The sequence below is a fragment of the Ictidomys tridecemlineatus genome, chromosome 3 (assembly GCF_052094955.1).
Source record: "Ictidomys tridecemlineatus isolate mIctTri1 chromosome 3, mIctTri1.hap1, whole genome shotgun sequence".
NCBI lineage: Eukaryota > Metazoa > Chordata > Mammalia > Rodentia > Sciuridae > Ictidomys > Ictidomys tridecemlineatus.
Genome location: NC_135479.1, coordinates 195,444,077 through 195,468,874, shown reverse-complemented (window position 1 = coordinate 195,468,874; position 24,798 = coordinate 195,444,077). Strand labels below are relative to the sequence as shown.

At 35.1% G+C, this 24,798-nt stretch overlaps 1 protein-coding gene across 2 annotated transcripts in view; it reads right to left on the bottom strand.

Annotated features, from left to right (window-relative positions):
* The window catches only part of Ncam2 (neural cell adhesion molecule 2), a 477,943-nt gene extending 463,327 nt beyond the window's left edge, over positions 1-14,616 (bottom strand). The window contains exon 1 of one of the 2 annotated variants that reach the window (XM_078044488.1): positions 14,315-14,616. In XM_078044488.1, coding sequence (XP_077900614.1) covers positions 14,315-14,369 — 55 coding nt within the window. In that variant the 5' untranslated portion in view covers positions 14,370-14,616. The remainder of the gene's footprint in view (positions 1-14,314) is intronic. The other variant, XM_078044487.1, reaches the window with a different exon arrangement.
* Positions 14,617-24,798: the final 10,182 nt, after the last annotated feature.

The window sequence follows — 24,798 nt, the reverse complement described above, 5'->3', positions numbered from 1 at the left end:
AATACTGTAAGTAAATACACGTAACACCACACCCACCTATCACCTTATCATTCTCAAACTTACCAAGGTAACCTAAAGCAATGTAAATGGTTTCTTTCTCCTAGCATGGAAACAACAAGTCCCTTACTAGTCATCCTGACTTCAAATTTCCTCTTTGCCACTAGGACTTTCATGAGTTTGTCAGGTCATTTATTCTTACAGTTCCTCATTTCCTCATCTGTAAAACAGAATCAACTTTCAAAGTAAATTTGGGAGATTATGAAAACACACATGTAAACAAAATAAAAATGATACACTGTCACTATTTTATGTTGGCTTTTGACATTCACATTGTTTAGATATTTTCCAAAAACTTCCTTGGAACATTCCTGTCAGACATATTTGACCACTACCTCCCTCGAATTTCCCTCTTTCTCTCTTCTTCTTGGCTGGACACTGAATTTGATTGGTCAATTCTAAGCTCAAGGTGGGCAGATTTCCCCATCCACAACAGGAACAAGTTGATTAATTAAGGAAAATTATCTCAATACCATTCTCCTCAACATTGATTGGTTTAGAAGCATTCACATGAAACAATTCTAGTCAAGGAGAATGGAAGAAAGTTTGCCAGACCACACATGGGTTTTTTTTTTCCTTCAAACGTATCCAGTGGGGAAAACATATGTACTTCTTTTTTAACTTCAGATATTATTGTATAATCATGTGACACGTAGAGCTGAAGCCAAGTTTCTTCCATTAAATCAAGCATAGACACATGAAATCCAAGTCTACTTCTAGATCGTCTTTCATGTGTTATAAAGGATTTTTATTTTTAAACCATTTTAGATTATTCTCCTCTTCCTTGCCTCTAAAAGCATCTTACACTGATACAATTTCATTATGAAAGTATTCTGGAAGTCAACCACAAGCTGATGACTTGCTAAATTATTAATAATTATAGTTTCATAATAACAGAAGCCATTTAAAGATACAACTTACATTTAAATATTAATGTTATGTAGTCCTCAATGAATTATACTAACCTAAATAATCAAGCTGCCCCACCTCGAACCCTACTCTAATATCTTTAAATGCTGCTGGTTCTCTATGCCCATTAATCTTGTATGTCACTAGTAGATTTACTCATGCACTAATTGGCAATCACTAGGCTAAAACCGCTTCTTCAAAAAAAAAATAAAATAAAATAAATGAACAAGAGCTGTGGTAGTTATCATCTTTATTCTTTGAGGAATCTCCATAACATTTTCTATAATGGATGTCTTAATTTGTATCCTCCCCAAAGTATGCACAGATTCTCCTGCTCTCCACATCCTCACTGACATTTGTGATGTTTAGTTTTTGGTAGTAGTCATTCTAATTGCTGATAGATGATATCTCAAGGTAGTATTGAATTTGCATTCCCCTGATAAGAATGATACTATTTTTTCAAGTACATCTTGGCCATTTATATGTCTTCTTTAGGAAATACTTATTCAGGTCCTTTGACCATTTTTAAATTGATAATTGCTTTTATTTGCATTTGAATTAACTTTCTCCTATAGTTTGGATATAAACCCCTTACTAGAAGTATGATTGCTAAACTTTCTTACTATTTGTACTCTGTTGACTGTTTGCTTTGCTGTACAGAGGCTTTTTTATTTGAGATAATTCTGTCCACTTTTGCTTTTGTAATTTGTGCCTTTGGAGTCACATAATCTACCAATCATCTCATTTTTGGGTACATAGCGAAAGGGAATGACAATTGTATCCAAAAAACATATTTGCATACCTATGTTTATTACAGCCTTATTCAAAATAGCCAAGATATGAATCAACCTGAGTGTTCCTCTAAGGATGAATGATTAAAGAAAAGGTGCAATACAAATATGCATAAGTTAAATGATATTTAGCCTTAAAAAAAGAATGATAGGATTTCTCCTATCATTTGCAACAATTTCAAAGACCTTGGAAGACATCATGCCAAGTAAGAGTAGCCAAGCACAGAGAGATATTTTATGAGCTCACTTACATGTTGAATCTAAAAAAGTCAAAACTATAGAAGCAGAAAGTAGAACTATAGTTGCCAAGAGCTAGGGGTTGGGACAAATAAGGAGATGGCTAAAATATAAAAAGCTTCAGTTAGATAGGGTCAATAAGTTTTGGAAACCTATTGCACTGTATGATGACTCTAGTTAATAACAAGGTGCTATTTAATTTAAAATTGCAAAGAGTTAAAATACTAAATGTTCTCAGCACAACAAAATTGATAAGTGTGTGAACATGTTCATTTGCTTAGTTAATACTACAATACATACATTCATTAAAACTGTAAATGCATATAATTTTAGTCAATTTTAATCCTTTTTAGTACTGGGAGGGGGGGAAATCATTAGAAATAATGTTAAAAGCTTGAAATTGGAACCACTCCAAGAGATTCCTTTCTCTCTTCAGCAATTCCTTGCTACTTTGAAGGACAATGTTTTAGCCAGTGGAATGAGTGTATATATACATATATATTTTTTTTTCATTTATTAGATGCCACATACGCATTTCTTTTAAATTTTAAAATTCAATTCTCTCACATGTAAAATATTAGTTCACAACTCCATATGTACTTTGAAAAAGAATGAATTAATCCCAATTATAATACTCTGTACAATACCCTACAGAATTTCTTGCTTTTTTTTCAATTAATCCACTAAATACTCATTAAAACATACTGTTCACAGAGGAAGTAAAGTGACTTATCATTCTAAATGTTATGAGACATCTATTTCTCCCCTTTTATGCAGATAACCATGTCCCTTTTAAATCAAGCTCTTCAAATATCTGGCACATCCACATCACCTTTCTCTTTTAGATTGTGCTTCCTCCTCCCTGAAACAAAACAGTGATTGATTTTTACAATGATTAGTTGCCTTTCCTTTATCACTCAGCCTCAGCTTCCTGCACCTCTCCTTGGAGATTAGACAGTGGAAGTCATAATTAGACTTGTAAAAATTTACTCTTTCCATCAAAACTGCATATCCATGCACAAGGCCTAAGAAATGGAGCCTTTCAGCTGAAGGGCGAGGTAAAAGGATGAGAAACAGATGAGCTGGAAGAGGCAAGGTTAAGCTGAGCAATAAAAAGACTCCTTTTCCACAATACTCAAAAACTTAATCCTTTGATTTTCATAGCAACAGGGAGATATACTCTGCTTAAAGAAGTCACTGTTTGCTAAATGCTGTATTAATGCACAGTGTAGGAGGAGGATATTTTTAATGAAATGTTTCAGTATAATAGAAATGAAACAGGGACTTGAAAGAAAACATAGATTAGCAACTCAGAGTATTGAGTAACATTCAGAAATCTGTACTAAAAAAAATGTTATTTTGGGAACATGAGAATACTAAAGTTCAATATTGCATATCCATTGTGGATATGGTTGTAAAGATTTTCATGAACCATGTAGGACAGTATAATGCCATTTGATAACTTATGTTGAATTTTGTATTAAATTGCAGACCACCTGCAGTCCCTCCAGAGGTATAATGCATTAACATGGAGCTTTGAGGGAATTTTGAAATAAAATGACTCATCTAGATAACTAATTCAAGGAATTATAAATTATGTAAAATTTGAGGGGGGAAATGAAAGTAAAAAATGGATAAATCAGAAGCAAGAGTAATTTCTTTACTTGAAATTTTTTTCAAGTTAAAAGTGGCATACATAATAACGGTCATGTAAATGAATAAACACTAAGGAGTCAAAGAGATGATAAAGACATTCCAGAGCATTAGAAAATGTACTCTGAAATTAACTTAAATACTTTTCTCATTAAAGTCAGACCTGGAGAACACTGAAATAACATGACAAAAATATGGGTAGCATAAAAGACTACTTTCAAGGTTAAATAAAATTCCATTTTTTAAAAAGTCAAAATCCAAATGCCTGTGATGTGAAAAAATATGGTTAAAAACTAACTCCTCTCTTGCTTCTCTTTTCTTCCTATATATACAGTTTAGAATTGGTTTCCAATAAGCATTGAATGAATAATCAACTTTTAATTAACCACATGGGATTATCTTGATGTTGAGGACTTTAATTACTTGCTGTATTGACACATCAGACATTTACTATTGGCAATATCTTATCTGGTTAATTATACCACCATCAACATCTTCTATGCCCCTTATTTCTATACCCATATGTAAACTTTTAAAATCTCAACTATAGAGCCTCTCCTATGATTCAGGTGTGACTTTAGTAAAATAAAATCTTCTGGCAAAACTGCTTCCTTGTTTTATTTTTGTAGTGGTAGGGATTAAAACCCAGGGCCTTGAAGATTCTAGGCAAGCATTCTACCACTGAGATGCATCCCCAGCGTAAACTTTCAGTTTGTGTTATTCTCAGCTGTATTAATTTTTAATGAGGATATAACATAAGGGATAAACAAAGTCATTTTTGCTATTCCTCCTAAATGAAATAACATTATTGGTTTGTTATAAACATCCACATGTTTATAGGATGTTGCCCATGGACATGGCAAAATGTTTGAAATAAATACTCAGACCTATCTACAATCAAGAATAAATATATTTTAAAATAAGCAATCATTTTGGTTTACTTTTCCTGGGTAATATTTAAATATTCACTCTGCACATATTTGGTAAGCAGCCACTATAATCCAAAGATGCACTACATTTAATGAGGATCCAGTATAGAACTTCTGTCTTGCTCTCAAGTGTTCAGTTGGAAGATCATAACAGAGTACAAGAAGTCTGATATGCAGAATTCAAGTGTATTATCAACTTTCACTGGCTCTCCTGTGCCTTGAACAATAAATGGTTTGAAGTATGCAGTTAATTTGCATTTCTTAGAAGAAGGAAAGTTGTCTTCAGTGATGAGATGCTCAAGCTGAGTCCTAAAGGAAAATAAGAGGAATTTCCCAGGCAAAGAAAGGCAGGAAATATGTAAAAGACACAGGCTATGTATGCAAGGATTCAAACCTATGAATTCCAAAATGGGACAAGTATATTAGGTGTGCATAATAACAACCAATAGAGATAAGAAAACAGAGTTGTAAAAATAAATAAAGGCAAAAGTAACAGTCTAAGTAAGGAACTCCTAAGTAATTGAAATGAGAATTGGAACTCTAATTATAATTAATAGCATCTCATAAACTCAGTCCAAAAGAAACTTTGAAGAGCACAGTAAAAAATATGTTATGTACTAAGAAATTATTTCTGATCATCACTTCATTCATATATGTAAAAGAAGCAGTTAGGTAAAATCAGATAAATTACAATAGAAAAATGTGATGTATCTAGAGTGAAATATTTATGTCAAGTTCTAGCCACTTTTTAAGTTTTTCTTCTTGGACATATAATTTCATTTCTTTTATATTCATTTTTTTCCATTTAAATTGAGTAACACTGTCAATTTATAACTGTAGGACATCAAATATTTGAATTGACACTGACCATCATAGCTGTTATCAATAAAATATACTTTAAAATGTATCGTGTATATATTTTAAATTATTAAAGTTTATGATAACTCAAACCTTTTGTTAATTCAAAAGTTTTACCTGGTGCAAATTTCTGTGTACTTTTATTCTCATTAGCACTGAGAAGTTAGAGTGAAGACAATTATTCTATGATTAAAAACTATGAAAAAGGAGTCTATTTTCAGACAATTGAAAATGTGCTTAATTCCAGTCGGTAAAAGAAAGTTATAAAAGGTTTATCTAAGTTAACAAATGTTAAAAATAAAAAGCATGTAAATATAATAAATTGAAATTTTAATCAATTAAATGGCATCTACCTACTGTTATAATATTTTAATCTTCATATTATCTGTGTTTAACAGTTTCCTCATACATGATGCAAAGTTATGGCTAGAATATAAAAATGCAGCTGCTCTTCTCAGGCCATATGTCCTTGTGTATGTGATTGGTAGAAAATATTCAGAGATCAGAGAGGAATTAAATGGAACAGTAAACATAAAAATAATCTGGGAACTCAGTATTAGAGATACTAACAAACCGATGGGAATGGGTGTTTCAATAATCAAATAAAGATCCACAAACCCACTCCTTATTACTAAGAACAAAGTAAAAATGTGCCTATTTTCCTAAGTGGAGATGTACTCATACTATATGTCTCAGTCATATTAAATGGTCTTATTTTATGAGTAGAGGCAAGCATATGGTGCTGCAGTTAAATATTAACATCTCCAGAAAAACTCCCGTGTCTTTAAAATGATGCAATAAAAATTGCCATGGTTTATGGGAAAAGACAAGACTAGGAAGCCAAACCTACAAAACCTGCAGAAATTTGTAACTAAGCACTAACCAAAACCATCAGGATCTTAGTTAGAATGCTATGCTAGTAGAGTCTCCACTAGTGTTTGCACCTAGCTTTGCAACTCTCATTAAGATGCAAATCCTGAAGAGCTTGCAGTTTAAAATGAAAACTATGGACTATGGTGAAGCCTTTAAAAAACAAAAACAACAAAGAGAACAAACAAACATCACATGGCAAAGTGACTTCCTGGATTCTTCAGTGTCATGTTCCCACTGCCAGGTACATAATGTGGAGGAAACCATGATGTCCTTAAAGCCACTAAACAAGCTAATACAAGAAAGGCAGCCAAGTTGACTTTTCATATTTTTTTCAATGTCTTCACATATTGCTAAGGCTTTCTCTTTAACTGTGAGAAAGCTTGGTCTTAACCACTTAAAAAATAATGAGCTTTAAAATATCATGTATGTATCAACACAATTCCTGCATTATGCATTTTTCCACTATTTACCAGTAGCTTACAAGCTGTTTCAAAGAAACACACACTGTACTTCTTTCAACAACAACAAAATACTGAAATATATCTTAAAAGTATTTAGTCCTCATTGGCTATAAATTTGGGGGGTCAGCCTACAGGACATACTTAAAAGCTCCAGGCAAACTAGTCATACTCAACCTCAGGAGCAACATCTAGGAAATTTAGTCAGTTTTAAATGAGATAATGTGTGAGTATCCTCCTGCATAGTTCCAGCATGAAACAGGTGCTCAAAAAATCTTAGTTGCTTTCTCTTCTGTTAAACACTAATAAAAGTTGTTCAAGTATACATATTTTGTACCAAAAATCTTTTTGAGTGTGTTATTTCAGTTTTCAGTTTCATGCTTTAATTTTCTTTTAATTTGTTCTGTTCTGTTTTGTTCTTGTCACTCAGGTATAAAAATTAAAACAAATGGATAAAACAGAGAAAATGATTTAAATGAAAGAATTGTAATAAAATCTAATTTTACCTACATGCTTCTGAAATTTTACCCCAAATGTCAGATATATGCTAAACAATATTTAAAGTACAAATGATGATGAAACAATGAAATAAAGACAGACAGTAAAGAAGTGACTCTGAAAAGAAGTGACAATAAATCAATAGTTTGCACTTCCAAATTTATCACTGATGTTTATGCCAAGATGTTCCACAGATACTTCAAGCTGAACATTTAAAAAAAAAATAACAAATATAAAAATTGCTACAAATGAGTGGTTTCCCTATTCATTTATTTATTTGTCTATATTAAGAAACAACCATTTTTTTTCAGTGAGATGAGATTAATACTTCAGGATCCTCCTTCCTATCAATCTTCCAAATTGAATATATTACTAAGACCCATTATTTCTTCCTTAGAAATATATTGTGTCCACTCTTGCATCATTTTCCTCTGGTTCATCTTGCATATGGCCATGATACTTAAAAATTAACCAATTTAAATCATGCTATTGCTGCCAAACACCAGCTCCCAAGATGTACACAGCAGTCAAACTTAGCTTGTCCTCAAAGCATTTCTGCCTCCCATTTGCAATAGCATCCCATTATTGAGTCTAGCGAGTCACCTTTTCAATCTATGTAATGAATGCAAACACTTTCATATATTCCTAATCCGGAGTCATTAAACTGGATTATTTGTCTTTTAAACGTTTGTCTCCTTTCCTACAATTGGTTCACTCATTTTTTCCTTCTCTTTGTATCCTTTTCTCCATTGACCTTTTCCACTCTGAAGCTCTCTGCTGGAATGAGTGGAAAGATGGTGCCCTCATTAGAGGCTAGGCTTGGAAATGCCTCAAATACAAATCCTCACTCCCTGCCTGTGCAAAAAAGACAAGTATTTGTATTTTTATATCCATCACCATCACATGAAAAGAGAGCACACTAATAAGATAACAAATTTAGAGGAGGGCCACAACTGAGCCTGAGAATCAGTGGATACTCAATGGATTTTTGTTCATTCTAAGTGCTTGATTATTTAATTTTTAAATAAAATATTAAATATTTATTTAAAAAATAAAATATTTACTTTAAATATTTATTTAGGACTTTTAAGGACTTGATTCATTTAATTTTTAATTAATTATCAGATGCCTTTTGTCATTTTACAACATTTTGTTGAACAGCTTATTAGTTTCTCACGTGCTTATTTGACTTTTTAAACTTATATTTTTGTCCTTTCAAAAACAAACATGAAATTATCTGCACCACTTCTCTACACACATGCAAATTTCCAAACAAAAGTATAAAATATATTTAAGATAATCAGTGAAATAGAAGTAAAAAATAAAATCTACTAATTCCAAATAAACTACTAACTGTAACTAATAGAGACAAAGCGGATGGTTTCTCTCTACCTAAATTTCTTCATCAATAAAACCAAGATAACAGTTGTTTCGATTCTTGATAAATACCAAGTTCTAAGGTGATTCAAAACACTTGGGAAAAGTGGTTTCTACCATTTAAAGGCCTCAACAAGTTTTTGTTTATTGACAAAATGACACAATTTAAGCATTTGCTACCTTGACCTGAAGACATCTTAATTTTTTTTTTTTTTTTTTTTTTTTTTAGTCTATGCAAAAGTTTGGTGTTGGGAGAACTAAATTAAGAATTTGGAGGCCAGAGCTACAGTTATTTTCTACTGGATTATTAGTATGTTCCTTATCCTAATTGTGTGCCCATCCTGAGCATCTATCTGGTGCCTAATACCAACCATCAGGATTCATGATACAAAAGAGCATTCCAGTCCTCAAGACCTTTTACTGCCATCTGCTGGCAAATGGTGAAAATAATTGAGTCCTAAAGCTATGACTCTAAGTGGCGCCCCCTGGAGTTGTTCATCATACAACCTATGAAACTGTTTTAGCATCACTGCCTAATGAGGTGCCTGGGCAAAGCAGATGTTTTGGTTTGATACATTCTACATACATGAGTAAGTGATGAGTGAATCATGCTCACTGATGAACTCAATATGTTCCTCTAATTAGACAGCAGCTTTTGATAATTGTTTTAAATTGCGTAAATGAGACAATTTTTGAACAATAGGTAAGTTTATCTGTATGTCTATTATTAAAATATATAAATATCTGGCATAGTGGAGTTGACATTTTACAAGGTGCCTACATTTATCTATTATCACAATGACTCCTCATGGCTGAGTATCAAGGTCAGCTTTATCATATTACATTTTCAAATGAGCAAAGAGTGATTCTAAGTTCAAATTATTTCTTCAAAGTCAAGACACTGAGTAGTCTGGGTTTTATGATTCCAGACCCATTGCTTTTCCCATTCCCCTTTTTGTTTTATAATAAAAGAGAACCAAGAAAAAATTTGATCAACTGACAGAAAATTCTTTAAACTCTCAACTTTTTGATTGCTATGCTCATAAACATTCTCAAAAGTCTTCGTCGTGCCTCTTAATTATTTAAATTCAGACAAGTCTGTTTCATTACATCATAGCTTTTAAAATGTTTTCTGGAGTTTAATGAAGTGTTAGTGGTACGAGTAAACACGTGCAACTAAGATATGTGTTGCTCACTATCTGTGATCGGCACTATCATAACTAAATAGTTAGGAGTTGTTACAAATTTGACGTGCACCATAAAAAAAGCTTTTATTTGTTGAACAATTAAAGATAGCTTTGCTCTATGAAGTGCAGGAATATTACAATTAAAATCACAAAGGCACTGCTTGCATCTTAAAGTGATCTCCTATCATGTAATTTTGAAAATTAAATCTCATTTATAATCTCTTAAATAGGCCTACATGCAATATAATTGGATAGTATAAAGGTTCAAGGAATTCAGAATTTAGGTAAATTAAACTTGAGAAACAAACATTCTGCCTTTATAAGAATATTAAAATTATTAGATTAATTTTTCTTACACCAACACCCAGAGGATTACTTTTATTTTGGACAAAAAAAAAAAAGCAATTCAGACTTGTTCTATCACTTATTGAGCACTTTTCTTCATGCTCTCTAAAGTTCACTGCTATGAGAGATGACCCTGAAAACAGATAAGTTAAAATGATTTCCCAAATGTCAAAAGCCAGTGATGCAGCAGGACCAGTTCCAGAACCTTCCAATTGTGGATCTTGTTTCTATGTGCACTACTCCCACACAAGGAAACAGACAAAAGCAAATTACACTGTTGAGCTTGGTTACTACCCTCAATCTAGAGTTCAATTCTCAGTCTCATTAACAACTGGCATTATTTTGGAAAGAAGGCCATTTCATTTACAAAATTATATAAAGTTTGACTTTCTTCTTGTACTAAAGGAGGTTCTTTTGTTCCGTTAATTGCTTCTCTAGAAGGATTTTTACCTCTGGGAGACCATAAGCCCCCCTGAGTCACTGAAGAAACTCATCTGACACTGGGGACACACCAACTTCTCTTCTTGCTCTGTGGGCTCAGAGTTGGCATGAGAAACCAACGTAAGAAAATGGTCTATTTAATTCCTTGGAGATGTTCATTGACCAAAAAAAAAAAAAAAAAGAAATTTATTTACATAGCCTGTCTTCTAAGTGCAAATAAATATACAGTTGATTCAATAGAAAGTTTTGACAAAGACACAGGCATCAAACAATTAGAGCAGGATAGACATAAAAAGGATATGAAAGGATATAAAAAAGGATATTAAAGGCTGTGAGTGTGTAACAGCTTGGACACAGGATGAGTTTGGGGAAATATTTCCTATACACCTGAAACTCGTAGACTCACACACCTGTGCTCTAGTTTTAGAAGGTACATTTCTCTAGTAAACAATGATTTATTAGCACTTCCCCAGAAAGAATAACTGTAAGCTGATGCCTGGTTTAACCACTTAAATTGGCAATTCACACAAAAACACACTTATCACATGAGTTTGGCATAAATAAGTGTTCTATGGGTGGTTGAACTAGACTGCAAGGACACATGAACAGCACTGTTCTCACCTTAGGTTTCAGTACAATGGTGCTTCTATTTCATACACATGAACAACCACTTAAAGATGTTTATTAGTCATGCCTGAACAATTTTTAAAAGAAGAAGAAAATGATTTTGAACACTGGGAATGTTTAAAAATGTTTGGGAATTTGAATTTACAAATACTACAGCATCAAATCCACTGTTGTCCATCCAAGACTCAAGTTATCACTTGAGAATTATGACCACGGAGGCTATGACCAAGTTTTGAATACAAAGCAAAAATAATTGCAAAAGTTACAGAACTACAAAATCTCCCTTACAGAGACAATCAAAATCAAACCTGACAATTAAATTACAACCTTGCTTCATTAGATATTAATCTTTCGGTGGAAATGAGTGGCTTTTAAAGGAGCCTTTCTGCCCCAATAAAAAAGCTCTCCCTACAGTAGAACAATAAGGTTGCGTTGAAAGTTAGGAGTAGGAAGGACTATTAGGCCTCATTAGCTAATTATGGTATTGGCATCTACTTAAGTTACTCAGTTTTTCACTTGTGTCATTTTCTCCTATTCAACTGCTGCGGTTCAAAACGTTTTGACTACTTAAAAGGGAATACATCATCGTTGCCTTTCCCCGGTCTAACTGCACACCACTTTCCAAAGCAATAGCTTCAATCATGCTTCATAAAATCCCCTGCAAGTATATTGTTGGAAACATAAATCAGCAAGCTGGGGTTTTAGTATTTCTAAGGCAAGCCCAGGGATCACTGCCTGGTGGCTTTTCCGTGGCCCTATTTACAAAAGAATAAACAAAATTATGAGTTACACTAGATGCATTTTTTTAAAAAACAGCTCCCAGTGGCGTGTCTGATACTTGCTCTTGCATCCTTAATTAGAGAACAAAACACTAGCACAGAGGAATTAGTCTCCAAGATGAGGATTTCTATTTCCAAGCATCTCTGATTTCATTAAGACACATGGCATAGAAGCACTACATGTTTGTCCTCACAAAAGCCAGGTTCCTCTGATATTCGTCTATGGTTCTATAAGTCTTATGCATTTTGAAACTGTACCAGATAGAGATCTTCCTTACAATGATGCTCTCCTTCTACCCTGTTTCATTACAGTGAATATGGGCTCCCCCACAGGCATGCTTCCGTTTCAGAGCCCTTCTTTATAACCACCTTGCATTCTGATTATAAATTAGCAGAATCACAATTTCAAATTTAGGTTCCAGGTATAGACAAAATTATATATGTCTGGGTGTAGTGTTTAAATCTAGATATTAAACATTCCTAGATTTCCTTGTATCCCCAAATTCCAGCACAGTTAGTGACTGAAATGAAAAATGTACAGACTCCACAACCGAGACATTTTTCTTCTCCAAACCACTCCTAATGTAATCATAAGTCTGCATAAACTTGCTTCCTATTAAGCCCCACATTTTCCCATACTATCTATATTTATTTAATTGCAATTGTATTTTAATTGCAATTTTAAGTTCTGTTTCTTAGTATTCAGAAATACCAGTCTATATTATAAATGAACAGTTAAACAAAATAGCTGCTCTCCAAAAAATTAAAGCAGCATTATCTGCAGTGAATAAGTGTATGTTGATCTTTGCTATAAGAGTGGTGGAATTAACAGATTGAGCTAATGCTGGTTTCAGATAACATATCTGCAGTTTTTCTAAGACTGAAATATTACATACTCCATGTTATGGGGAAATGAGCAGTATCTTACTAAGACACTTCACAAACTATAAAAATACACATCATTTGCATTCTTATTTCTAAACATAAAATGTGCATCCAATTGTGTTTCATCAGCCACCAACACTAAAGCTTTGGGGAGGAGAAGGGCAGAGAAAGGAAGGTTTTCACATCCAAAATGTCAAGCCCCGCTGAAGAATGATAGAAGGACTATGTGCAAGAGCAGAAGCAACCATTTCAGGGCATAAAATGGAGTTCTACCACCCCCTGCTGGACCAAATGAGCAACACAGAAGAGCCTTAAAATGCTTAGAATTGAACATAGTGAAGATATTTTAAGTTATCTCACAATTTATTATTTTATTTAAAAAGAATTTCATGCTACACTAATAATGTAATATTATCTTCTATTAGTGCCCATTACAAAATTATTGATATATTTTTTTTCCTGTAAAGACTTCAACCAATACATGTTTTAGCATTTTGTTTCCCCAATTAAATGTCCAAACTTGTCTGGACAGTTGAAAATGTTTCCATTTATTGTAAATATATTTTATGTGAATGTGCACTATCAAAATAAGTAAGATAAATTTATATTTATTTTTATACAGATTAACAGAGGTAGGTAGCTACCAAAATTTCTCCCTTAGGTTATTCTACTAGGCTATATTTTTTTTTTCTTTTCTTTCTTTCCCCAAGATATAAAAGCTCCCCCAGTTCTCCACAACCTCCCAAATCCCTTACAGGTGTAATTACAATCTGATGTTATAAAATTCTTCAATTTTGCTGTATTAACAAGGGGGAGGGGAGGGGGTCAAAATGAATGACTGCAACACATCCCTAGTTTTATCCATTTGCTTTCTTACACACAACATCTATGGCCCCTCTCTTAGTTTCCTACATAAATAAGCCATCATCGTTCACTTCATAGCCAGGAATGGGTCTTGGGAAAAGAGTCTCTAATTCCTTGCATACAACAGATATTTTACAAATTAGTTTAATGCTGATAGTTTTTGCTGGTTCTGTAAAATATCACTGTACCCTTTCCTTTCGCAACCTCAAATATTTAACTATGAATACACATCGACATACTCATCCAGTTTTTGAAAATGAAAATCAGAAAGCTAAAAATCCCAGAAAAAAGACGCAGTTTGCTTCGGTCTCCTGCTCACTGATGCCCATCTCCAATTCTGTATTTTCTCTTCTCTTATTTAAGGGTCTCAACAAAATAGACACAATTTTAGGGGCTGCTAAAAGAAGGATCTAAAATAATAACAACAACAACAATAACTGTAACTTTACTTCTTTCATTTAATTCTTCCTGTGCCTCCCTCTTTGCCTCTCTTGGTCGGGTGGAAGGGGGAGGGAAAGTAAATGCAATAAAGCACCACACTCCTACCTTGCCCGCTACTGACAAGCAACCCGAGCAGGTAGAAGGAGAGGAGGAGGCTCATGTTCAGGACGTGACACTGGTGGACAGTTCCAAAGTTATTAAGTCCAGCCCTGGAGAGAGAACCTTCCGCTGCCACGGCCACCTCTGCTAGACCGCCGCTGCTCCCGGGGTGCCCCAGCCGCCCGCAGCCCGCGCGCTCCTCCTCGCAAAGTGACTGCAAGCTCCGCTCCTTGCCGCACTATATCCAGGCAGCAGCGGCGGCAGCGGCAGCAGCAGCAGCGGCCGCCGCGGCGGCAGCAGAGCCGGGCGGGAGGGAGGCGGGGGCGGAGACGCGGGCGAGGAGGCGCGGCCGAGGCGTATCCCTCCGCGCGGCTCGGCGGACGCTGCACTCTGAGGCGCGCGCAGCCCCGGGATTCGTCCGCAGTGGAGCTCAAAGCTGCTGGTTCGCTCCCCGGTGTCTCCAAATAGATGGTGCTGCTGCGGTGGGCTAGCCAGAGTATAACCGGCGAGTGATGACCCCACACTCAACCTGACAGTCACTCTCACGCGGGGCCACGCCCCTGGGCCAAGAAAGGAGGTGACAAACAGCCTCCAAGCTCCCTCTCCCCGCTGGCCCCTCGGGGGAAGCTGAACCGATACCGCTGCCGAGGCTGCAGACGGCCTCCTGGTCCAGTGCCTCAGTCGCACCCGTGCTCAGCGGCCCCGGGAGACCGCGGGGCAAGCGATAAATTCCTTGGTCTCATTTCTCCTCAAGCTTGTGCGGAGAGTCGGGGGGAGTTCTCCGTCTCTCCCAGATCGTTCCTCTCTCTCGGACCTGGAGCAGATTGGCACCTTCCCGCGACCGTCCCCTTCCCGTGCTCTCCACTCCGCCACCGCAGAGGGAAAGCAGTTGTCCTCTAGTATCTACAGGGCCGGTCTCCTCTGGCGCTAGAGGACAGGCGGAAAGATGTGCAGTGTTTCTTTACAGGTTGCTGCCAAGAACAGGTATCTTAAGGGACATCGAGGCGGGGTGAGTTGTGGGAGGGGCTGCGTTCAACAGGCCTGTGAGTCTTAGCTGCGTCCTTAGATAAGTCTGCAGTCTCTCATCGCCACACAGTTGGCCCTGCCTAAGGTCCCTAAAGCACAGCATTGACCAGGTTCCCGCAGGAATGCAAGGGCTGACGTCCTGTAAATGTAAAATGATGGATTGTGCGGAGATCCTACCCCAGGCCAGTCACCCTTACCCCCTCCCACTCACCCGTAAACTGTGTGCATGTGCAAGTGTAAATTAAAGTGATGGAACGGTGGCAAGCAACCCAGAACTAACTCTCCTCACCTAAGGTTGAGGCATATCATTATTTCTCCTGAAGGGGTAGGAAAAGATTTGTCACTTTAATGTCAAACCTGTGGAACAAGCGAGGTAAGAGGCACAATCACTGGATGTAGGGCCCTTGTCTCCCTGCCCCTGTGTTAGGGCGGCCAGCTGGAACTGACAACAGGTCCTTTAGTCTGCACTTTTTTTCTGGCTTCTTAAGAGTATAATTAATTGCCTCACCTGAGTCTCAGGGAGCACCCAGGTTCTCTCCTTGTCAGGGATGACATAAAAATCGGATGAGATAGAAATATGGAAGGGCTCAGAAATCGAGTGACCCCCCATTTTCCCCACCCCATGCAATGACCAGATAGATGTGTCATTGACTTCAGGGAGGCCAAGGGAAGGGCTAAGCAATAAACACAAGTGAGCATGGATAGGGCAGATACTGGTGATGATTAGTTCTCTCCATGCAGAAGGGTTTATACAGAAGATTCATTTTGTTTGTACCCTAGGATGGGGTTATGCAGAAGAGACAAGGGGAAAAAGAAGTTCTCAACATACATTGTGGCCTCTAATCAGAAGCACTCTGCACCTACAGCTTGAGAACCTCTCCTTCCCTCTTGATATTATATTTAGGAAGTTCTTTCGCCAAGAGAGCCTCTGTGCAACCTTCACTGGTTCTGGATCTCACCAACTGTACTTAAGTCCATGGCCTTTTTGCAGTAAAAGATTAAAACATTGGGTGTTTTAAGTGTGAAAAACAAAAGACTCTTATTTTTACCATTTCTTGATTTCTCTAGGAGGTCATGAGAAAACCACACACATAAAATTACAGAAGACAGCTGAAAGAGTACTACCAGTTCCAAATAACTTCTTCACCAGAAAGCATGTGATTTTTCACCCCAACACAGGGAGTGACTGATGGTGGGTGTACACACATACGTGTGCACACACAAGCAAACACACACCAGGCAATCAGGGAAATACAGCTCTGAAAATTGTATTCCTGTTATTAGAAGTAAAATTACTTTTATCTCATGCTAAGAGCTGAACTATGCCAGAGGAGAATAAGGTTTAGACAATGAGTCATCTTACAGAGAGAGGATAGGAGGAGAGAAGGGATCAATGACCTTTTTCAGATGTTAGTGAAATTTCTGGTTAGATACTTGTATCATAAGACTGTGAAAAATCCCAAAGTCCTTTGTGAGTTTGTGCTTGTGTGTTTGTATCTGTGCATGTACATGTGTGGGGTGGGGGGAGTGACAGAGAGAAAGGGAGAGAGAATATAGTATCCATGTGTATGGAAAAAGCAAATGAGCAGAATCTTATTATTCAGGAAGATACAAAGGTAACGGGATTTGATCCTGCCCTCAGTTGACTAACCTTCTTATCAAGGAGATCAGACATCAACAAAAGATACAAAATTTGATCATAAGAATCAGGTTGTAAAATGTCATAACTAAAGATGAACTGATACAGCCATAAAAGAAGGGAACATTTCTGAATGTGGAATGAGAAGAGACTCCAGGAATCCTTGAATATAAGAGAGAAATTAGCCACATAGGTAAAATAGAGAGAAGTTTAAACAAAGTCTGCTTGCCAGGGGAACACATGGCATGTGCAAAACAGAGAGAAGTCTAACTTGAAAAAAATACAGAGTTTGAAACACAAATATGATTTAGTTGGAAAGAAGGTTTATTACCTTGTTATGCTAAGAAGCTTGATATTTGAAATCCAGACATGGATAGTTAGAAAGTAGATGTACAGGGGTAGCAATTTAGCTCAGTGGGAGAGCACTTGCCTAGCCCTAGCATGTGCAAGCTTTGGGTTTTATTCCCAGTGCCACAAAAGGTAGATAAAGAAGTGACTGTCTCCATCCCTAGGGCTAAAGCCAGATTGCAAATTGTAGGCCAAGATTATCAAACAAGCCTTTCATGACTTCTGTATCAATTAGCCTAAATTAATTTTGCTGAGTGGTCTCAAGAGCAGGGTATCACATACTCAAAAAAAAAAAAATGCACTGCTTTTTACACTCACTGCTTTTTAGCCAAAGGTGGAAGTGCTTCTCCAGGGCTCACATCACAAGCACATCCATTTCCCATTGCAGTGACAAAGTGATTTGCCTTCATTTGCCTAGGTCAGTCTCTCTTCTTCTTAGATTGACAGTGGAAGGACAACATGTAGAAAAATTACCTCTGCTCACTGGCCCTTTCCTTACTCCTGTAGCCTGCTTTCCACAACACAAACATTGAGTCCTACTATGACATGTACCAGGTCCATGAATATGACTAAGCCATGTACACTGTGTATGATATAAAAAAAATCATAGTCCTTTATGTGACTCATAAATTGCATTTAAGATAGTTTATCAACTTCTTCATCTACCTGAGGAAATATTTTGGAGCTTTAGTCAGTGTTTTAGTTATTTCATTTATAAAAATAAAATCAAGTTAAACAGAACTCAGGAATCTATGAAAAGCTGAGTAGTAAGAAATACCAACAGGACTGGATGCATGGTTAAATGAAAGCAGATAAATTTGATTTAGAAGAATCAATAAAATGAACATGAAGGAGTAGCAGAGAGATAGAAAACGATAAGGTGCATTATATGTGGAAATTATCTTCTCAGAGAGATTCTGCCTCTTACATCTGCAATCTGTTCCCACAGAAAGCATGCAAGTATATAATCTGCACATGGATCCTAGACGTGAATGGTGTGCTGTGGGCAGCATTTAAATGTCGTTTTTATTTCCCTATTCCAGTGTTATTTTTGTTTACTTTGCGTGTTGACAGAATTCATGTGCGTTAAGATCACACTATTAGGAAATAGGACATTCCGTGTATTCATTTATATTTTTAAAATGTCACAAACCATTATACCTATTCATTTACTTGTCTAGAAAATTGCCTGTTTGGGCTTTTTTTTTTTTATTACCACAAAGGAAGAAAAATATCTACTGTGTATATAGACAGATAGCCGGAAACCTCTATAAATAGATGATCCTGTTACTGCCTTCCCTTCTCCATTAATGCCACTTTTTCTAATGACCATGTCTTTGAAAGTAATTTCTACTTTCTTGATATAACAACATGTTAGATGTTTTACCAAGCTATTTGTGAGTATCTGACAGTAGGTCCTTTAGTGGTAGAATTTAGGTTTTAGCACCTTCATTTTTAAATGCCTTCCTTTCTTAACTGTTCTATTTGAAATTAAGAAAGAAAAGAGGCAGATTTATGGTACTGAGGCACCCCAATTGTCCACTGATTCTTACTTTTTAATTTCTTTCAAGATACATGGGGTCATTTTCCTTCATGGCTACTTCATGCTCCCTCTGGGCAAATAACGGCTCACTTCGCTCTGAAATTATGCAATAACTGCCTATAATTTGCCACTTGCCAGAATAATATTTTCTTAACTCCAAGGGGATACTATATTTTTCTTCACCAAGACATCTCTGGCAAATGTAATAATGGACAGAGCAGAAAATGTAACAAACCTGCAACACATTGACAAAACAATGATCGTCGTGATTTCAAGAACATATTAAGGACAAAGTAAGAAAGAAAAAAGGAATCGGAATCGAGCAGTGGCTAGCAATGAACATTTTTGATATGACAAGGATCATGATGTGAAATGCAGGTTACCCAAATATTGATCACAACACTCAGAAATCACATTTTGTTCATGGGTAGTATTGACCAAGGCGATGTCTACACAAATCCTATCATGCAAAGGGAAGTTATTATATACTAGATAACAAGTCCTTCATACTTGGCAACTGATCCCACAGAACTATAGGTTTGATAAGACACAGGATATTAATATATTCTGGGCAGCAATAAAGTTAGTAATTAAATTTGAAAATGTCTAATTGCACAGAACCATTTAGTTCTTCCCTTTGTGGAAGTATGTTTCTGTTAATTTTCAAGTTAGATAAACGATTCTATCCATTGCAGATATACTAATGGCAATAATGGAATTCCTTCCTATTTAACGACAGACCTTTAGTAGTCCATCTAACAATCAACCAAAGTCCATTATTAGAATACACATATTCTCTTATTTTAGTATTAAATACTTAAGAAAAAAACACCTTTTATTTTACTTTTACATGAGAAGATCCTTACTCATTTTTAAGGAAAATGACACATTCCCTCTGCCACCATTAGTTGTCATGAGTCTTCAGTTTAACTAAATACATATTTAACACCTATTACAGGATTTTAATACTGGCAGTCAAATCCAGTAGTAAAACCAAGGAAGCTAACACTTAGGGAAGAAACTGACCTGATTATATACAGTGTGGCTATGTAAAAAGAATTAGAACAGAAAAACAAAACTAAATGTTGTAAATGTTATATTATAAATCAATCTTAATTTCCCCAAATGCTTACATGATACATATGAAAAAAAAATCAGAAATGCCTATTCTCTATCAATCAGAGTGAATCTCTTGAAACTTTTGGAACATTTTGTCCTAATAGTTCATGTTTTCTTGATATAGCTCATGATAATACTATTTGACATCTTTTACTTTGTTTTATAAAGAAACATTTTATATTGTCATTAATTTTATCAATAGGAATTTAATAAATTTATTTGATCCCATGGCATTTGTCCTAGTACTCTTTTATCAATTTTATACCACTAAGATATTAGAGTTTCTATATGACTTTTATAATAAATAAGAATGCAATATGAATCTTTGTCCATAGAGCTTTAAAAATACATTAAAAATTAAATCATTAGACAACTAGGAGTTAAATAACTTGGCCAAAAAATGCATGAATATTTGTAGGTACTCAATTCATATTACCTTATTTTGCAAATCATAATTTTCTGTCTTCTAGAGAAGATGTAAATGTACTAACTTCCATCAATGTTTACTATTTATTTATTTTATATTTTGTGTATGAAATTCCTGAGAACTTCTGTAATTTCTTCCTTTAGTCAATTGAATTATCAGAATGTATATAAATTTGCATATCCATATTTGTCAAATTTGCAGTATGCCAAAGGACTTCTGCCCCTTAATATCAATATATATTTAACCCTACTTTTCTGCTCCAAGATCCAGAAACTCCCACTATATTTATTAGGATAAAATGTTAAAAATTTCAGTGAACATGAGGGATCACATACTTACAATTAGTTAACCAGCAACATACTTACTCTTTTAATTGTACACAACATCCACTGCAAATTAAGTTTAAGTATCACAAATTCATTTGCCACTAGGGATATCTGAGGATGGCTGAGGACCACTGGTATGTTCTACATATAAAGTCAGGTAGGTTTTATCAGTGGCTGCATTTTTGCTCTCCTCTTGAGGGTACTGTTTGTGTCTTATGACAGACTTCCCAGGGCTCTATCTTTCTGTATCAAACTTCTCTGGATGTTTGAACACAGCCACATGCTTTGAGTCTTCAGGGCTCAAGCAAAGATGTTTAATAAAGCACATTGATAGTATGAGAATAACAAAAACACAATAAAGCATTAAAAAGAAACCTCACTTTAAAAAAGAGATACCTATCCTTTCTTCGAGAGACCATTGCCCATTTCTTTGATTCCCATACAGGATCTCTTAGTGGACTCTTTCCTGTTGCTATGAAAGTTTTAGACACCAATCACCAGCTCAAGAAGAGTTTACCACTGAGGACTGTTTTGTCCCTCGGAAAACATTTAGCAATGTTTGGAGACATCTTTGCTTTGTCATGATTGGGATTTGGTGCTTCAGGCATCCAGTGGGGAGTCCAGGGGTACTAATAAAAAATTTACATGCACGAGGAGGTTCTAGACAAAAAATAATTATTTATTTCAAAATGTCAATGGAGGAACCCTACTCTGAGTTCTCTTTCCTGTTCTGAACCCAGGGACAATTCCCTGAATCCCAAGTAAAGGGAAAAATGAATTTGTTTAACTGAAACCAAAAGTCTATCCCATTTTCTTCTTCTTTTTAAAAAAATATTTATTTTTTTAATTGTAGCTGGACACAATACCTTTATATTATTTATTTATTTATTTATTTATTTATTTATTGGTGGTGCTAAAGATCGAACCTAGGGCTGTGCATGTCCTAGGGAAGCGCTCTACCACTGCGCCACAACCCCAGCGCTATCTCATTTTCTTCTTACAAATACTTTTAATGATGTAATCCCATCCTTCAGAGCAAAACTTGACAAAATAGTCACACTTTATTAAAATAAAGACAAAAAGATAAGCATATTTCTAGAAAGGTCTGTGTTGCTAATCATTCAAATAGTTCATGGTTCAAAGTAATAACGTTACATTTAAGGTGGAAACAGCTTCAGGGATACCTTCATTAGGTCAGAGGCATTCCAGGAAAATGTATGTGTACATGCTTTTGATCTTCATGTTGGACTCATCAAAGGAATAAGAAAGAAAATTTATCTGACCCAAATTCAAAGATGCAGAAATGGCTAAAATTCTCCAGAAATGGCTTCTTACAAAATTTTAAGAAATATGTTCAGAGTGCTGAAATAATTGTGTCAATTTATTTTCTTCCAACTAGTCAATTATTATAGGAATAATTCACAGTTAAAAAAAAAACATCAAAAAAGGGTCAAAATTTGATTTTGTTTTCAGGAACCATCAGAGGCATTTCCATGGATTAAAAAAATAAATAAAAAGTTTATTTTGTTCACTGCTATATTTTAGGTGTTTACAACAATACCTGGGAAATAATAGGGAAGCAATAAATGTTTGTTGAATTAATGTGTGAAGTGAAAATGAAAGAGGTCTGCTAAAGAATGGCAATGAAGATGCTTTCTGTTTATATCATTTGCTGCCTTTTGATTGTAACTTGCATTTAGAATCAAACCAGAATTAAAAGTTCACTTTAATTACCATTTGGAGAAAAAAATTTATTAAACAAAACTTTGGTAATTTTTAGCATTTTATCATTAAATGATATGATCTCCTTTTCAGTATATTTGATACTTTGCCTCACACTAAGTAAAATATAAGATAATATTACACATATTAACTTGCAGCCAATCAAATAACATTAGCAATGAGGGTGTTTTGTTTCCTTCAAAAAATGTATTTAGGTTTCTTCATTAATTTGAGCTGGTTATAACTAAATACCATACACCTGGAAAATTGCAAACAATAGAAATGTATTTTTTACTGTTCTGAAAGGTTGGAAATTCTAAGACTAAGGCATCAGCTGATATGGTGTCTAGTGAGGACTCACATTCTGATTGACAGATGATCCTACAAGCCATGTCTTCACATGATGGAAAGAGTAAGACAACTCTTTGAAGTCTCTTTTGCATGAATTCTGCTTTGTGACCATGTTTCTTTCCAAATTTTGCACCTTCTGAAGCCATCTTATTAGTGGTTAGGGTTGCAGATATGCTTTTTGACAGGACACAGAAATTCAGACCATAGCATCAGGTAAACTAGAAAGGATGTATCCACAGGCACCACTGATGCATCATGGACTTTCTTTAGACCTACCTAAAACCTCATTTCCTTCATTGGATTCTATACTCCATTTTTGGTTTTACATTTTAGTTAGTCCTTTCTTATTTTGCACATCACATTCCCTGGCCAATTTTATATTCTTTCCTATATTTGATTTTGTCCCCATCCTCTTCTAACCACCCCAGTTCAGGTCTTCTGATATTTTATAAGAACCTTAAATCTCCTATTATGCTAACTGGCCCTATCCTAATCTCCATAGTAGGTTAGGGCCCAGTCCCTTCCTTGTTCTTGAAGTTATTTTTCACAATATTAGTACTGATATATAGAAAACAGAATTGGATCCCTAAAAGTGAGCACATAACAATGTTCCTACCCACACTATGGCACTTCTGTGGACTAGAGTCATGCTGAAATGAATTATAGGGTTATTTAGTTCCTCAGAGCTAAGGCATCATTCCTTAAAACACTTAAGGGTTGATTCTTTAAATAACCCTAAAGGAGGGAAGTTGTATTTAAGAATATGGTTATGCTGAGAAATTGGTACTAATACTATTTTCAGAATAAGAATGGGAAATGCTGTAGAGAGGAGCCATTGAAGCCTGCTACTTGAGTATACTTTTTACTGCTGCCCTTATTAAAAGAATAATTATACCTAATGCACCTTGAAATTAGCAAATGGCAATAATAAAGAGTGCCCATAAAATGTAACTTCAAAATTCATTGTTCACACAAGAAAGAAAATCAACATTCAGAAAATTTGACCTTTCAGTATATCTTCTTCAAATTACAGGTGATATCTCCAAAAAGTATCATGGTAACTCCTAAGTGCAATAAAACTAGGTTCATTCAATATTAAAAATGCTGAAGTATTGTCCATATCAATCTTTCTGTCTTTACTCCAGTTATTTGAGTTCATCATTTAGTAGATTTACAGGAATACATTTTAATCATTCACTTACATGTGGAATTTTCTTTACTAGGAATAAGATAAAAAGTGGTAACCTAAATACTTTGTTCTCTCATTGTTTTCCATAGTCATTTAGTCATAAGTGTATTATCTAAGAATTTTCATATGAGTCTAATTCTCTAAATTTACAAATGAAAGAAACTGACACCAAGAAAGATTAAATGGTCTGCCCAAATTCATAGAGCTTTAAAAGCAAAATTATGACTTGAATCCAGAGTAATGATTTTTCTGCTACAGAATGCTTAAGAATGGAAAAATGCAAGATCAATTTCCTAATCACTGTATAACATAATTGTATAATTTATTTCCTAAATGAAGTGTAATAGTTTTTCCTGTTAAGACATTTTTTAAAAGGTAAATTCTATTCTAATAATTTTAGAAGAGCATTTTTATTTATTGGTGACTCTGATGCAATTATTCTATAGTAATAGATTCCTACCTTCTTAATTCAGCTTTCATCTCTAATTACTAGAGTGTCTATAGATACCAATGCCAAAAATCTAACTTAAAATGTAAAACTAAGCCAAGTCATCATAGGCTAAAAGTTTATTGACCCAAAACTCCAAAGAATTTTTTTCTAAAGTTGTGTGGTAAACAAGTAGATGCTCAATAAATACTAGGTAATTGATTCTGATCAATTCTTTAAGGATAATGCAAAGAGAAGAAATAGAAGTTAAAGTTATGATTATTTCAATTAAGTAGTTCAGGAAACACTCTATGATCAGTTCTTTAAAATAGATCTCTTTTTCTGTTTTGTTTGTAACATAAAATTGCTTTAT